Genomic DNA, 14699 nt, shown 5'->3' with positions numbered 1-14699 from the left:
ATGCTCTTTGATATGTTTTTTATTTGTTTAACATTTATGATTTGTAAGGACACAAATATAAAATATTAATTTTTAAATTTTTTAAGTTAAAAAACAAATAACTCAATATTTATTTTTAAGAATTTAGGCAAAAAAAAAAAACAAACGTTGCCTGTTATTAGTCTCCAATGTGAAGATGCCTGGAAAATGTCGATGGTTTCGCGTTGTACAAACTTCATAGGAGTTTTCTAAACTTCCTTAATGGTCCTTAGGGATGGCAATTGGGTGGGGTGGGGTTAGGCATGGCAAAACCCCGGGTTCGGTCTGGGTTTGGTGCAACTCGGGACCGGACCGGACGCCAAAAATTGAAACCCGGACCCGAACAAAACCCGGCTTTTGCATGTCCGGTCCGGGCTTGAGCCCGGCGTGTCCCAGGTCCGGGTTTTGTCTTCGGGGCTTCTAAGCCCGCAAACAATTATTTAAAAAAAAATAGTTGTTCTAGTTGGCATTGGGAAGTGGGAAACAATGCATGCAACATAAATTGCAAGTATTGATTCCTGACAGGTTGTTGATGGAGATAGTTGTTGTCTTGTTGGCATTGAAATTCAAATTAATTAAATTAAAAAAATTGTTAATTGGTTTGGACGCCCACTCAAAGGCCACCCAATTGAATTTGTGCGCGTGCGTGCAACCTTCGTGTCCACGTGCTGCGAGGCTGCATGTTCTGTACATATAACACCGGCCAAATTTTACTTTTCAACATTAAAAACTTGGGAGCTTGCTACCTACTACGGTACATTATCTGTAAATGCCAAACGAGAAGAGATGATGCCGGTGCTCCCTACGGAGCAAAACCGAGTCAGCAAATGCCAAACGAGAAGAGATGATGCCGACTGCTGATTGCCGACTGCCGAGGGGCGACGGTGACCGACTGACGGTGGGTGCTAGCCGACGGTGACAGTGGCAGCGTCGCTGCTGATGCCTTTGGGTTTGGGTGTTTTGCGATTTGGGGAATTAGGGATTTTCGGATTTGGGTGTTTTGCGATTTGGGTTTGGGTAAATGGTTTTATTTATTTATTTTTTTAAGTTTATTCGGAAAAAGGGTCCGGGTTCGGGTTCCGGGTTTTTGTTGCTGAACTCGGACCGTGCCCGAAAGTGTTCGGGTTTTAAATTCTGAAACATGGATCCGCTTTTTCAGTATATACGGTCCGAGTTTTGCTTGGACCGGATTGGCCGAGTTCGGGCCGGATCCGGTCCGGGCGAGTTTTTTTGACACCCCTAGGTGGGGTGGGGTGGGGGTGGGGAGGCATATCCCATTCCTCACCCCATTAAAATTTTTTGCCTCCATTCCCCACCTCATTCCCCAATAAATTTAGTGGGTTGGGGATGGGGAATCTCCATGTGGGGAATAATTTCACCATCCCCACTCCATTTCCCATTTGCCTATTTTATAGTAGGTATAAATATATGATTTCAGTAAATTAAAAATTAATTACTTAAAATAAAATCATTACCATATTATAAAGTATTTAAATTATTTTTAAAAAATCTCTAAAAGTTTGAAATAATATCTTAAAATACTGTCAAAACTGAAAATTGTTTGAAGAGAGCAGCATCTTAAAAGAGAAAAGAAAACATAACAATATTTTAGAGTTGAAAAAGAATTATATTGTAGGATTTTCTTTTATTCATATCATGTTTATATTACATAAAAATAAAAAAATTATTAATTGACATTATAGTTGATAAAATAAAAATTATTAAATAAGAATTAAAAACATATTTATATATAATGGGGATTGGGGTGGGGTGGGGAGTACAAAACCAAATCCCACCCCGTTAAGAATTTGAGAATTATTTTTCTCCCACTTCCCACTCCATTCCCCAAAAATTATTTAAATTTTTCCTCATTTGGGGTGGGGCTCCATGGGACCCCAAACTCGTGGAGAATTTTGTCATTCCTAAATTGATCCTTTGTTGTTTGACTTGTCAATTTCATTGATCTTTGTATTATCCTTTTTAATTATTTAGCTTAATGAAAATCCAATCCCAATAGAAGTTACGTGAATGGGGTTGGAACTCACTATTTTTCTATTATCTTAACTCGTCTTGTATTCACCATTAATCCTGTTTACTTCTAGTTGGATACTTGTGTCTTAATTCAGTCCCTTGACATTGGAAACTCAAAAATTTTCAGAGTTGAAGAGCAAGGGGACGATGCCGATTCTGCTCGTATTATTTGGCCTGAGAACTAGAAACATAGTTAGCTTGCTTTACCTTTTTTCGTTTCTATCTTTAGTGCTGTTACAAAGTTCGTCAGCGGCGGCTAAACTTGACTCCAATTATCTCTACCATTTCTGCGTCAGGGAAAGCAATACTTCTTCTTTATTCATGTATAATGTTGGCACACTCTTCTACGGAAAGCTCTACAATGAAGGTGGCCGCTACCTATACTACAACGCAACTGAAGGTGATGACCCGAACAAAGTTTATGGTCTTTATCATTGTTATTTCGGCGTTTCTATTGAGGTCTGCCAAAATTGCATAAAAGCTCTAATCAATACCCTTGTGACAAATTGTACTGGCTCCAAGGGGGCAATTATATGGTATGATCAGTGTATGCTGCGCTTTTCTAACATTTCTTTTGTGTCTACGCTGGGTCTAGCGCCATATGTAATCTTATCTCAAGTAACAAACTTTACTGATCCCGATAAGGTCACTAACATTTTGGTTCAGTCAATCAATGATCTAATTCAAAATGTAACCTCAAGGGATTCTAACTCAAAATATGCAGCAGCAGCCCAAATGGTTAACGCCTCTAGCATTGACAAAATTTGGACTCTAGTGCAGTGCATACCATATCTGTCTAAATCAGACTGCAATATTTGCCTGCGCCAGACTGTTTCTCGAATTTCATCCCGCTACTACGGAAGGCAAAGTGTTAGAGCCCTTTCGCCAAGTTGTATCATAAGATACGAGATGTACCCTTTCTTTGAGGAACCTACGGCTCCCATCTCTCCACCTAATAAGAAGAGTGGTAGTTCCAATGGTGAGTTCGTAAATCTCAGGTTCCTTAATTCTATATAAACATAGCATAAGATGTATAAAGGGTTTTCCTCAGAGATTCTTTAACTTGGCTATATGTTAGATTCGGGAAAGAAGAAAACGAAGGAAAGCAGAACATGGATTGCAATCGGCGCCGCGGCATCATCAATTATAGTACTTGCGCTATCTTGTTTTTTACTTTGGTGTATGAAGAGAAGAAAGGAAAGAGTCAAAGGTAATGTTTGGCATTAAAAAGCTATATATACTCGACCACTTCCTTGTTCTTATTCATAGTTTACGAAGTTAGTTAATCCGTTGTTTTGCAGAGGAGAAAGCAAATAGTCAAGAGACACGATCGCTTCATCTGGCAGATGGTAGAATTGGCAACGACTATTCGTATGATGTTTTACGAGGACAGAAGCAGGAAGAATCTCAAGAGTTCCCTTTGTTTCCGTTACATCTCGCAGTTGAGGCTACGCAGCATTTCTCTGATGAAAATAAGCTTGGAGAAGGCGGATTTGGCCCTGTTTACAAGGTAATTATAAAGGGATGCTTAAGGTCCTATTCGGTATTTAGGTGTTATATCATTTAAGCTATAATTACTGTAAAAAGAAAAAAAATTGTAACCATAAAATAAAAATTTTGAAGAGTACATATGATTTTTAAATAATAATTTTGATAAAAATTGTAAAAAAAAATTATAATTTTTTCATCACATAGAGATCGAATTGACTTAGTTTCTCAGTCATAAAAGTTAGTGTTTACTAAATACTTTAGCGTTAATCATACCGATCCATTTTTATTGTATGCTTGTTTAAATATATCTAAGTATTCACCGAATGCAGTATTTGGAAATGAGTTCATGTCAGCGGAAACTTGCGTTTTCTGTACGCATACAAGACTTTCATGATAACAATAAATGGAAAGTTGCTTGCAGGGTAAATTAGCAGATGGCAAGGAAATAGCAGTGAAGAGGCTCTCAAGAACATCTGGGCAAGGCCTACAAGAGTTCAAGAATGAAGTTACTCTAATCGCCAAATTGCAACATAAAAATCTTGTGAGGCTGTTGGGCTGCTGCTTACAGGAAAATGAATCACTGCTTATATATGAGTACATGCCCAACAAAAGCCTTAATGTCTTCCTCTTTGGTTTGTTTCTCAGACTTTCTATTTCCTTAATTGCTAGTTGTTAAGTTGTGCAAATAAAAACAGAACCTGTGGTTGTTTTGGTTTAATTTCAGCTTGTATAATTGAAGTGGCCCTGTTATATGGTTTGCACATTATGTGCCCACTACTAGGCACTATGGCAATTGTACCCAAGTCTTTCCATTTCCTATTATTTTCCCCGCTGCCTTGCCATAGAAGAGTGGATGACAAAGTAGCTAATTAAGTTAAATGCTATGTCCAATTCATTATCAGATTCAACGAGGAGTGTACAATTGGACTGGAAACGACGCATAAGCATCATTAATGGAATTGCTCGGGGTCTTTTATATTTACATGAGGATTCTCGACTCAAAATTATTCATCGTGATCTCAAAACTAGTAATGTTTTACTCGATCATGAGATGAACCCAAAAATATCAGACTTTGGAATGGCTAGGATATTTGGTGGAAATCAAAGTGAAGCTAACACCAAACGAATTGTTGGAACATAGTAAGTTCATTTCATTCCCATCTGCTTCTGTTTTCTCTGTTTCCAATAATTAAATTTGCTAACAGTATTCTATTGCACTTGGTTTGAACATGTGACCTCATGATCATGTCACCAGATTCAAAATACGGAGGTCACATACGTCACTAGCTTTTCTATGGCATTTGATCTTATGTTGTTCTGTTTTCAAACAGTGGATACATGGCCCCAGAGTATGCTATGGAAGGATTATTTTCTGTAAAATCGGATGTTTTCAGTTTTGGAGTTCTTCTGCTAGAAATCATCAGTGGAAAAAAGAACAGTGGGTTTTATCTATCAGAACTTGGTCAAAGCCTCCTTTCTTATGTGAGTAACTTTCTCTATCCTTCTTTCTGGAGAATAATTTCCAATGATTTTGAGTCTCATCTTTGCTTATGACCTGTATAACAATATTATAGACATGGAAACTATGGTGTGAAGGAGAAGCACTGGAGCTGATGGATCCAGTACTCAAGCAGTCATGCGTTGCTGCTGAACTTTTGAAATTTATCCATATTGGATTATTGTGTGTTCAAGAAGACTCAGCAGACAGACCTACCATGTCTTCTGTGGTTGTCATGTTAGCAAGCGATACTGTAACACTTCCTCAACCAACCGAACCTGCATTTTCTGTAGGTCGAGATGTTGCAAGGCCAAGTCAATTCTCATCGGGTGCCGAAGTTTGCTCTGTTAATGAGGTTACTCTTTCAAATGTGTCACCTCGTTGACTTGACCATCAATTCCTGTTCATTCACTCCGTAGAAAATAAAAAGCGAAGTGTGTTTTAGATTTTGAAGTCCTGGCAATGATAAAACTACAAGAAATTATTAGTTACGGCAGGTCCAGCAGCAGCTCTTGATTATCCAATACAAACATTTGTTCTGCTTCTACACTGCATGAACTATTGGCTATTGAAAGATTGTATCTGGTTAATGTTGTGCGTGGAATGCGGAATCAAGCGCAGTAAATAATTATAGAAAAATAAAAGACACAAGAATTACGTGGTTCGGTAATTAAACCTACATCCACAGAGGTAAGAAAGAATAATTGTTTATTTAACAATTAATAGAGTACAATATTTGAGTAACGAATCTCACTTCCCAAAAACCCAAATATACCCAGTACTCTCACACTCTACAGAAAAGATAAATTTCCCAGACACACTTCTCTCACTTCTCTTAAAAGCTTAGAAACTTATAAACTTAACAATTTTGAGATGATCTCAAATGAATGAAATCCTTAGCTATTTATAGGAGAAATGAATTACTATGCAAAGAATAAAATAATTAAAAATAATAATTTTTAATTATTATTATTTTTCAAATCCATCCCCTTTGTCCGTTCTTCTTTTCTGCTTGAAAAATCTCTACAATTGTTAGTGTAACCAACAATTTGTTGACTTCAATAAATCGTGCTACCAACCTTGAAATTGGCAAGCTCTTCTTTGACTTTTCAACAATTCTCCACATCGGCGAAGATTTGTTCAAATCTGAGCTGACTACCAACGAGCCATCATCCCCAAAGTGGCTGCATCTCTATGACTGCTTACGTACCCAAATTTGGGATCAAGCCAATCGTAGTTCAAAATTTTCGAAGGACATATCTTAACACAATCGAAGGATTTGAATTAATTTCAAGCAATGTTGAAACTTAACTCCAGAAACTACCTTCGTCAACATATCTGATGGATTATCTTTGGTATCGATCTTTCTCAACAACACAACACCGCTCTTGATAATCTCTCTCACATAATGATATTTCACATCTATGTGCTTCGTCCGAGCGTGATATGTTCGATCCTTCACAAGGAATACCGCACTTTGATTATCACAGAAGACTGCAATGTTCTCCTGGATTACTCTCAAATCACCTAACAAGTCTTTCAACCAGATAGCTTCTTTTACAGCTTCAGTTGCTGCCATATACTCTGCTTCCGTAGTGAACAGAGCAATTGTCGATTGCAAAATCGACCTCCAGCTAACCGGACCTCCACCCAATGTGAATACGTAGCCTGTTGTAGATCTTCGCTTGTCAAGGTCTCCAGCGAAATCAGAATCACAATACCCAACACATTGTTGACCACAATCCTTCTTAAACAATAACCCAACATCAACTGTCCCATACAGATATCGGAGAATCCACTTTACTGTAAGCCGGTGACTTTTACCCGGATTGTGCATGTATCTACTAACCATGCTTACTGCTTGAGATATATCAGGCCTTGTACATACCATAGCATACATAAGACTACCCACAACACTAGCATATGGAACACGAGCCATGTAATCGCGCTCTTCTTGAGATTTAGGACATGAAGAAGAGCTTAATTTGAAATGAGAAGTTAGAGGTGTACATATTGGTTTAGTTTTGTCATCCATACCAAATCTTTCTAGCACTTTCTTTAAATAAGACTTTTGAGTCAACCATACGCTCTCATTCTTCTTGTCTCTACGAATCACCATCCCAAGTATTCTCTGTGCATCACCCAAGTCTTTCATCTCGAACTCAGAAGCCAGCTGCTTCTTTAATCTTTCGATCTCATCTCTATTCTTCGAAGCTATAACCATATCATCGACATAGAGTAACAAATAGATGAAAGCTCCATCTGGTAGTCTTCTAAAGTAAACACAATGATCGTGTTCACTTCTGGTGAATTTCTGCCCTTGTATAAATTGATCAAATCTTTTGTACCACTGCTTTGGCAATTGCTTTAGTCCGTACAAAGATTTAATCAACCGACACACATGATTCTCCTTTCCAGCAACTCTGAAACCACAAGGCTGAATCATATAGATTTCCTCCTCCAAATTTCCATGTAAGAACGTCGTCTTAACATCCAATTGAGCCAACTCTAATTCATATTCTGCAACTAAGGTAAGTAGGATACGAATGGAAGTATGTTTTACAATTGGAGAGAAAACTTCATTATAGTCAATACATTCCTTTTGAGCAAAACCTTTTGCCACGAGCCTTGCCTTGTATCGAGGAGTTGATTGATTCGGAGATCCTTGCTTTTTGGTGTAGACCCATTTATTGCCAATAGCCCTTTTCCCCATTGGTAACTTTACAAGTTCCCAAGTCTGATTTTGATGGAGAGATTTCATCTCTTCCTCTATGGCTAACTTCCACTAATCACTTTCACTGCTGTGTAATGTTTCACTGAAAGTGTTGGGGATGTCATCATCAATAACTGGAAGTGCATAGGCTACCATCATGTCTTTAGTAAGCCATCCAGGTTTCTTTATCTCTCTTCTTGGCCTTCTTGTTGCTATAAAATCATCATTATCTACATCATCAATTGTTTCTTCATTTTGTGGGACATCAGAAGAAACAACCTCTTCTTCAACTCTAGGTGTCACCTCCATAGTTGAACTCTTCTTTGATGTAGAACTAATTGGTACATATGGAGTTGCACAAACTCCACCCGCTGCAATACCTCTTTGGTCTTGTTCTCCACCTGCTGAGAACTTGAAGCTTTCATCATTGAAGCTTCATCAAATGTGACATCTTTGCTACACACAAACTTTTTATCTCCGAGATCCCAAAGCTTGAAGCCCTTTACTCCACCTTTGAATCCCACAAAGATAGCTTTTCTAGCACGAGGATCCAGTTTACCATCTTTGACATGATAATAAGCTGGACACCCGAATACACGAAGGGAATCATAGTCTTGTGCATACTTTCCAGACCACTTTTCCATAGGAGTTTTACCTCTAATTGCAGTAGAAGGCAACCGGTTTATCAAGTGACTTGCGTAGCTCACAGCTTCAGCCCAAAACTTTTTATCTAAACCAGCATTAGATAACATACATCGTACCTTCTCCAGTAAAGTACGATTCATACGCTCAACCACACCGTTCTGTTGCGGAGTATGTCTCACCTTGAAATGTCTTTTAATACCCTCGTTCTGGCATACTTGCAAGAATAGATCAGAAGTATATTCACCCCCATTATCAGATCGTAATACTTTGATCTTTCTGCCAGTTTGAGTCTCCACCAATTTCTTCCATTTCACGAAAATCTCTAGAACCTCATCCTTTGCTCGCATGGTGTACACCCACACACGTCTAGAGAAATCATCAACAAATGTAACAAAATAATGGCTTCCACCAATTGATGCAGTCTTGGTTGGTCCTCATACATCACTATGAACATATTCAAGGATCTCACGAGTATCGTGATTAGCTGTACCAAACTTGACCCTTGTTTTCTTGCCTACTACACAATGCTCACAGAAATTTAATTTACCGGCTTTGGTACCTTTTAAGAGTCCATGCCTCATCAGAGTTTGCAAAGACTTCTCTCCAGCATGTCCCAGTCGTACATGCCATAGCTTGGTGGTGTCACTGTGCGCCTCAACAACATTTGCTTCATCAGTTATACCTCCCTTCAAATAGTACAGATTGTGACGCCGAACCTCTTGCAGAATCACCATAGCCCCATGTGTAAACTTCATTATACCATCTTCAATGGTAACCTTGTAGCCTTTAGCTTCCAAAGCACCCACAGAAATTATATTTTTCTTTAAAGTTGGAACAAATCTAACCTCTTTGAGTTCTCTGACCATTCCATCAAATATTTTGAGCCGAATTGTTCCTATCCCCATTGTGCAACAAGGTTGATCATTCCCCATCACAACTGCACCGGATTCCAGATTACGAAAATCTATGAACCATTCCTTAATAGGACACAAATGATAGGTTGCTCCAGTATCAAGTATCCACTCGCTCGAACTAGCCACGTATGCTGTAGGAGTAATACTTAGTGAATAATCAGAGCCCTCATCTTTCCGTGCCATGTTTGCTACTGCTGGTTTCTTCCCATCTCTCTTTTGAGCCTTTGGACAATCTTTCCTCCAATGGCCCTTTTCATGACAAAAGGCACACTCATCTCGAGCTATATTTCTGCTTCTTGATTTGGATCGAGAATTCTTTCCACCACGCTTCTTCTGTTTCTTCATCGCCCAATCTCTGCTCACCAAATCTTCAGACGATACTCGTTTAGAATTTTTATCATTATTCCGAATCTCTAAGCTAGTCAATGATGTGCAAACATCTTTAAAGACGATCACACTCTTCACATATATCAAAGTAGTCACAAAATGGCTATATTCCTCTAGTAGTGAGTGTAACAGAATCATAGCCTTGACTTCATCCTTAATATCTTCATCAAGATTCTTCAAATTAGCAAGTAACTTTTCAAATCTTGAAACATGATCGTGCATTGACACCCCAGGCTTCATTCGAAAACCATATACTTGGCTCATTGCATGAAGGCGATTTTCAGGACTTTTCACCAGGTACTTCTCCTCCAATGTACACCACAAAGTCACCACACACTCCTCATCTTTCACTAAGTATTTCACCTCTTTGGTCAAATAAGATTTGATCTGACTACAGACTTTTTCATTCATATGATCCCAAATTTCTTCATCATACAAGTGTCTTTTATTTTTCAGAACAACATCGAGATCGATTTGAATAAGGGAATCTATAACTTTGCGCCTCCACATGCCGAAGTTGATTTTCCCATCAAACTTTTCAACATCGATCTTCTGGCCTCCTATAACAGGTGCTGAATAGCGATTTGACAAATCTCGCCTCCCACCTGAAGTGTCTCCTGAAATAGTCTCGGTAGATCTCTCCCTAATTCTGGAAGTTTCACCTTCTACCATTTTCTCAACGAACTATTTCCACTTGAAAAACAGTCTCTATGATGTTAATTTCGCGTGAATAAATGCACCAGGAAAGTTCTCAGGAAACTGGACGGGAACTCGGTCCTAATTAAAAACCAGAATCCTTAAACTCTTATCGTCTTTGTTGACAGAACTTTCCTAGACATGCAAAAATACAAAATACTTACAATTGACTGTCTCCCAAGTACAAATGGCCGTCTCCACCGTATTCGTGAACAGTACCGTATACGGGAATAGTACCGTATACGGGAATAGTACCGTATACATAAACAGTACCGTATCCCCCCAAGTACGAACTTTCGGCTCTGATACCACTTGTTGTGCGCGGAATGCAGAATCAAGCACACCAAATAATTATAGAAAAATAAAGGACACAAGAATTACGTGGTTCGGTAATTAAACCTACATTCACGGAGGTAAGAAAGAATAATTGTTTATTTAACAATTAATAGAGTACAATATTTGAGTAACGAATCTCACTTCCCAGAAAACCAAATATACCTAGTATTCTCACACTCTGCAGGAAAAATAAATTCCCCAGACACACTTCTCTCACTTCTCTCAAAAGTTTAGAAACTTATAAACTTAACAATTTTGGGATGATCTCAAATGAATGAAATCCTTAGCTATTTATAGGAGAAATGAATTACTATGTAAAGAATAAAATAATTAAAAATAATAATTTTTAATTATTATTATTTTTCAAATCCATCCCCTTTGTCCATTCTTTCTTTTCCGCTTGAAAAATCTCTACAATTGTTGGTGTAACCAACAATTTGTTGACTTCAACAAATCGTGCTACTAACCTTGAAATTGGCAAGCTCTTCTTTGACTTTTCAACAGTTAATTAGTCTGAATACACATCTATTTTGCCTTAGGTTTTACACCGGTGAAATAAAAGAAACTGAATTGGATTTAAACAGCAAAGAATTCAAAAAAATTATGTATGAAAAAGGAAAAAAAAAACCCCAATCATATGCAAAATTTCAGGTTTTGACAGTGGTGAAACCATGTTAAGGCCTGCAGGATTTCACATGGGCCACGGGAGGGTGACAGAAAATGATGATGTACCCGTGTAGGTGATTGGCCATGTGCAAATTCAAGCTTTAATTTATACCTTTGAATGGATGAAGCCTCTCATTTCCAAAATTTCTTCAGGGATGAAAACCAAATGATCTACTATGTTGCACAGGTGGTACCAGACTATAATCTAAATAACTGGACCACACCTATTTCAATTTGTACCATCCATACTGAAATCTCTGAGAATGACTCCGCTGGCTCCAAAGATTGATTCCTAATCAATTATGACACCAACATGTACCACTCAAATTCATTGACATATTTACATTTACATGATAACTTCTATTACCTGACGCTTTTGCTAATTCCCCACCTGCAAAATTTGGATAGTTACATAGAGATCTTAGAAAGGTATATATGGGGACAAAGGGAGGCCAAGAGTCCCTTATTACCCATAATTCTGACCAGGTTCAACTCCGACAACTTATGGTGAATTGTGAACTTGTTCACTTGAATCTCTGATGCTCACGGGCAAAGCAAAGGCCACTATTGTGAATACCGTATAAGTAGCGGGCCTGCTAAGTAATCTCAATGCCAACGTGCATGTAGACAACAAGAGAAAGAGTAGTGTTACTTCTTCAGCTGTCCGCTGGAGTTCCCCTAACCACTTCACTAGGGTTCTCTTACAATCCTTCACTGAAGTATATTGGGGCAACTCTGGAGGGCAGCTGGAATTCATTAATTTGTTAGTTAGAAAAAAAATAATAAATAAAAAAAAGCTTGATGATAGTAGCTCGTGTATTTATGGATCATATAATTAGATTTCTCATGTGAAACCAGAAAATAAATCAAAATCCAAAACATAGCTACTGAGTTCAAAAGGATTGCTTGCATTCCAAGAAACATTGCTACTATTACGAGAGACAGGAATGTAGACGGTACAGTCTCCCCGTGAGCCTTCGTTTGGAGTGGGGAGCTTAAAAATTCCATAGAATAAATTCCCCTGAAAAGCAGCCTTGTGATTTATAGAGAGTGATGGCCAGTGCATGTGCATTGGTTAAGGAAATTTATAGAATGGAAGACTTAAAAAGCATTCAACTTTTTGGGAAGTCCAAAAAGTCAGAATTACTTGCTGAATAGTTAAAAATTAGAAAAAAAAAACTACTTCGAAGTGTAATAAATTTTTGCAATTTTCCAAATCATTTATCTCCTAAATCAAATATTCCTGCTATCACATTGTTTAATTAGAACCCTCACTAAGTCCAAATTAATGTAATATTCTAATAATCAAACCACAACAAATAATGTGTATCGTGGAAGGGTTCATGGAAATTTCAGGACTTTTAATTTTAATGTTATGACCTCTTACAATAAATAATATTCTACGTGCTTGTTAGATATAACTTATCTAATGATAGAACTTTTGAAAATCAAATAAGTTATTTTACCTTTACTCGTAAAACTCAAATTTTGGGATTTTAGGCACAAAGGTTGAAAAACTTTTTCAAAATGTTACTAAAATATCTTGTATTGATTTGATAATCTTATTTTATTTATTTCATAACATAACTTTAAAAAAACTTACCTATAAAGTAATTTTTATAATTTTTAATAAAAGTTCTCATTAACAATCAAACAACTAAAATTGTTTTGATAAAAGCTTTTCTAACAAAAGTTATACTTACGTTAAATAAGCTCTATTTATAAAGATACACCAAATGGAGCCTAAGTGAAAATGATGGATGAATTTAAGGTAAATGAAAAAATAAATCAATAAAGGTTTTTATTTTTTTTTCTAGTTAAGCCATGAAATAGCAAAAATTTTGCCCATATGGCAATAGGCACATTCAAAGTTAACTATATGATTCTTAAATTAACAAGCATTACAAGAAAACAGATATTAGATGACGAAAAATAATTATCATAAAATGAGGTGCATGACGAACAATCTCTCCTTCGTCTACATCATTGTCACGAGGATGGATATATATTCAAGGGTGCAGCGGTGGTTGAACCCACTCAAAAATAAATTTTCTATTAATTTTTGGAAAAATTATCTTTGGTGGGTTAATTTTATAAGCAAAGTTTGATATTATGCTAAATTTTATAAATTTTTGTTTTTTATTATGGTGTGGCCTCCTATAAAAATAAACAACAAAATACATGTATTTTGAAGTATTTTCAAAATACATCAACCCCATATCCTAACATAAGTAATCACCAGCAGCAAAGTACTTGTGCCAAAAATCAATGTCCACCAAATTCTAGCGCTAAAATCCTCATCTAGCAAGACAATCCAAATTCACAGTACCTAAAAACAAACATAGTACAAATTAAAAATTGTAACTCCAAAAGCCATCAGAGTATTATCATCTAAAGAATCATAATTAAACCACAATGATGATATAAAATTTTTAAATATAACAAAAAGGAAGCTTGTATAAACTATTATTTCTTTTAAACGAAAAACATTTGTATAGCAATCACTTAATGTATACTCACAAATAGTGGTTTATAGCAATAATCAACATCATTTACCAATATATCAATAATAGTAATCTCAAGAAATACCAAACAAATGAAAATATCAAAGCATGAACCAAAACATTGCTAAGAAATTATACTTATACTTTCGACCAATTTGTCTCAACTCTCTACTATCAGTAATAATGAAACTTCTGTAGATGCACCACTAAAGAGTAGAAGTAGGCTTAGTTGTTCTGGCATGCATTGCAGCACCAGCGAATTTCATTTCATTCAACAAAGCTTTGACTTAAGAACCCAAATGTAGGAAATCTCAATGCACTCAGAGATTTTTCATTTCCATTTTACAGTAAAAAAGAGAGTAAGTTTGATAAGAGAAACTCAAACAAAAAATTAAAGATCACCTATTGCATTTAGCTTTGAGAAATTTAGAATTTATTGGAAGACTAAAAAGCCAATTATAAGCCAATTATGTGCATCCATGTCATGCTAAATATGATCGTGATTTTTAAAAGGTTATCTATTAGAAAAAGCAGGTTTTGTAGTTAATAAATTTAAAGTTAAATGTTGCAGAGCGCCCAAGTTGCTAGCCCAATTACCTACAATTTCAGGCCAAGAGCCCAAGACAAGGTTAAGAGTGCTAGCTTGTAAGCTCAAGCTTATACATATCTAGAATTCTTTATACAACTCTAGCACATGTAAATATCTAGAATTCTAGGCAAGTTAGTAGAATTCTCTAGAACTCTAGAGCTTGGCAAGCCTCCCCTATAAATAGGGCATGTCATTTAGCATTTGAGCATCA

At 36.8% G+C, this 14699-nt stretch overlaps 1 protein-coding gene across 8 annotated transcripts in view; it reads left to right on the top strand.

Moving 5' to 3' along the window:
• Window positions 1-2020: 2020 nt before the first annotated feature.
• LOC102623528 (cysteine-rich receptor-like protein kinase 44) overlaps window positions 2021-14699 on the top strand; it is a 111491-nt gene continuing 98812 nt past the window's right edge. Inside the window, exons 1-9 of one of the 8 annotated variants that reach the window (XM_052441990.1) lie at window positions 2034-2241; window positions 2346-2449; window positions 2825-3028; window positions 3128-3259; window positions 3351-3559; window positions 3962-4172; window positions 4443-4680; window positions 4872-5022; window positions 5115-5484. In XM_052441990.1, the coding sequence (XP_052297950.1) occupies window positions 2371-2449; window positions 2825-3028; window positions 3128-3259; window positions 3351-3559; window positions 3962-4172; window positions 4443-4680; window positions 4872-5022; window positions 5115-5423 (1533 nt within the window). In that variant the 5' untranslated portion in view covers window positions 2034-2241; window positions 2346-2370 and the 3' untranslated portion in view covers window positions 5424-5484. Of the gene's footprint in view, window positions 3029-3127; window positions 3260-3350; window positions 3560-3961; window positions 4173-4442; window positions 4681-4871; window positions 5023-5114; window positions 5485-14699 lie in introns of those variants that run through there. The other 7 variants (XM_052441986.1, XM_052441989.1, XM_052441988.1 and 4 more) reach the window with 7 other exon arrangements.

Source organism: Citrus sinensis, chromosome 5 (genome assembly GCF_022201045.2).
Source record: "Citrus sinensis cultivar Valencia sweet orange chromosome 5, DVS_A1.0, whole genome shotgun sequence".
NCBI lineage: Eukaryota > Viridiplantae > Streptophyta > Magnoliopsida > Sapindales > Rutaceae > Citrus > Citrus sinensis.
This window is presented reverse-complemented; position numbering and strand designations above follow the sequence as displayed.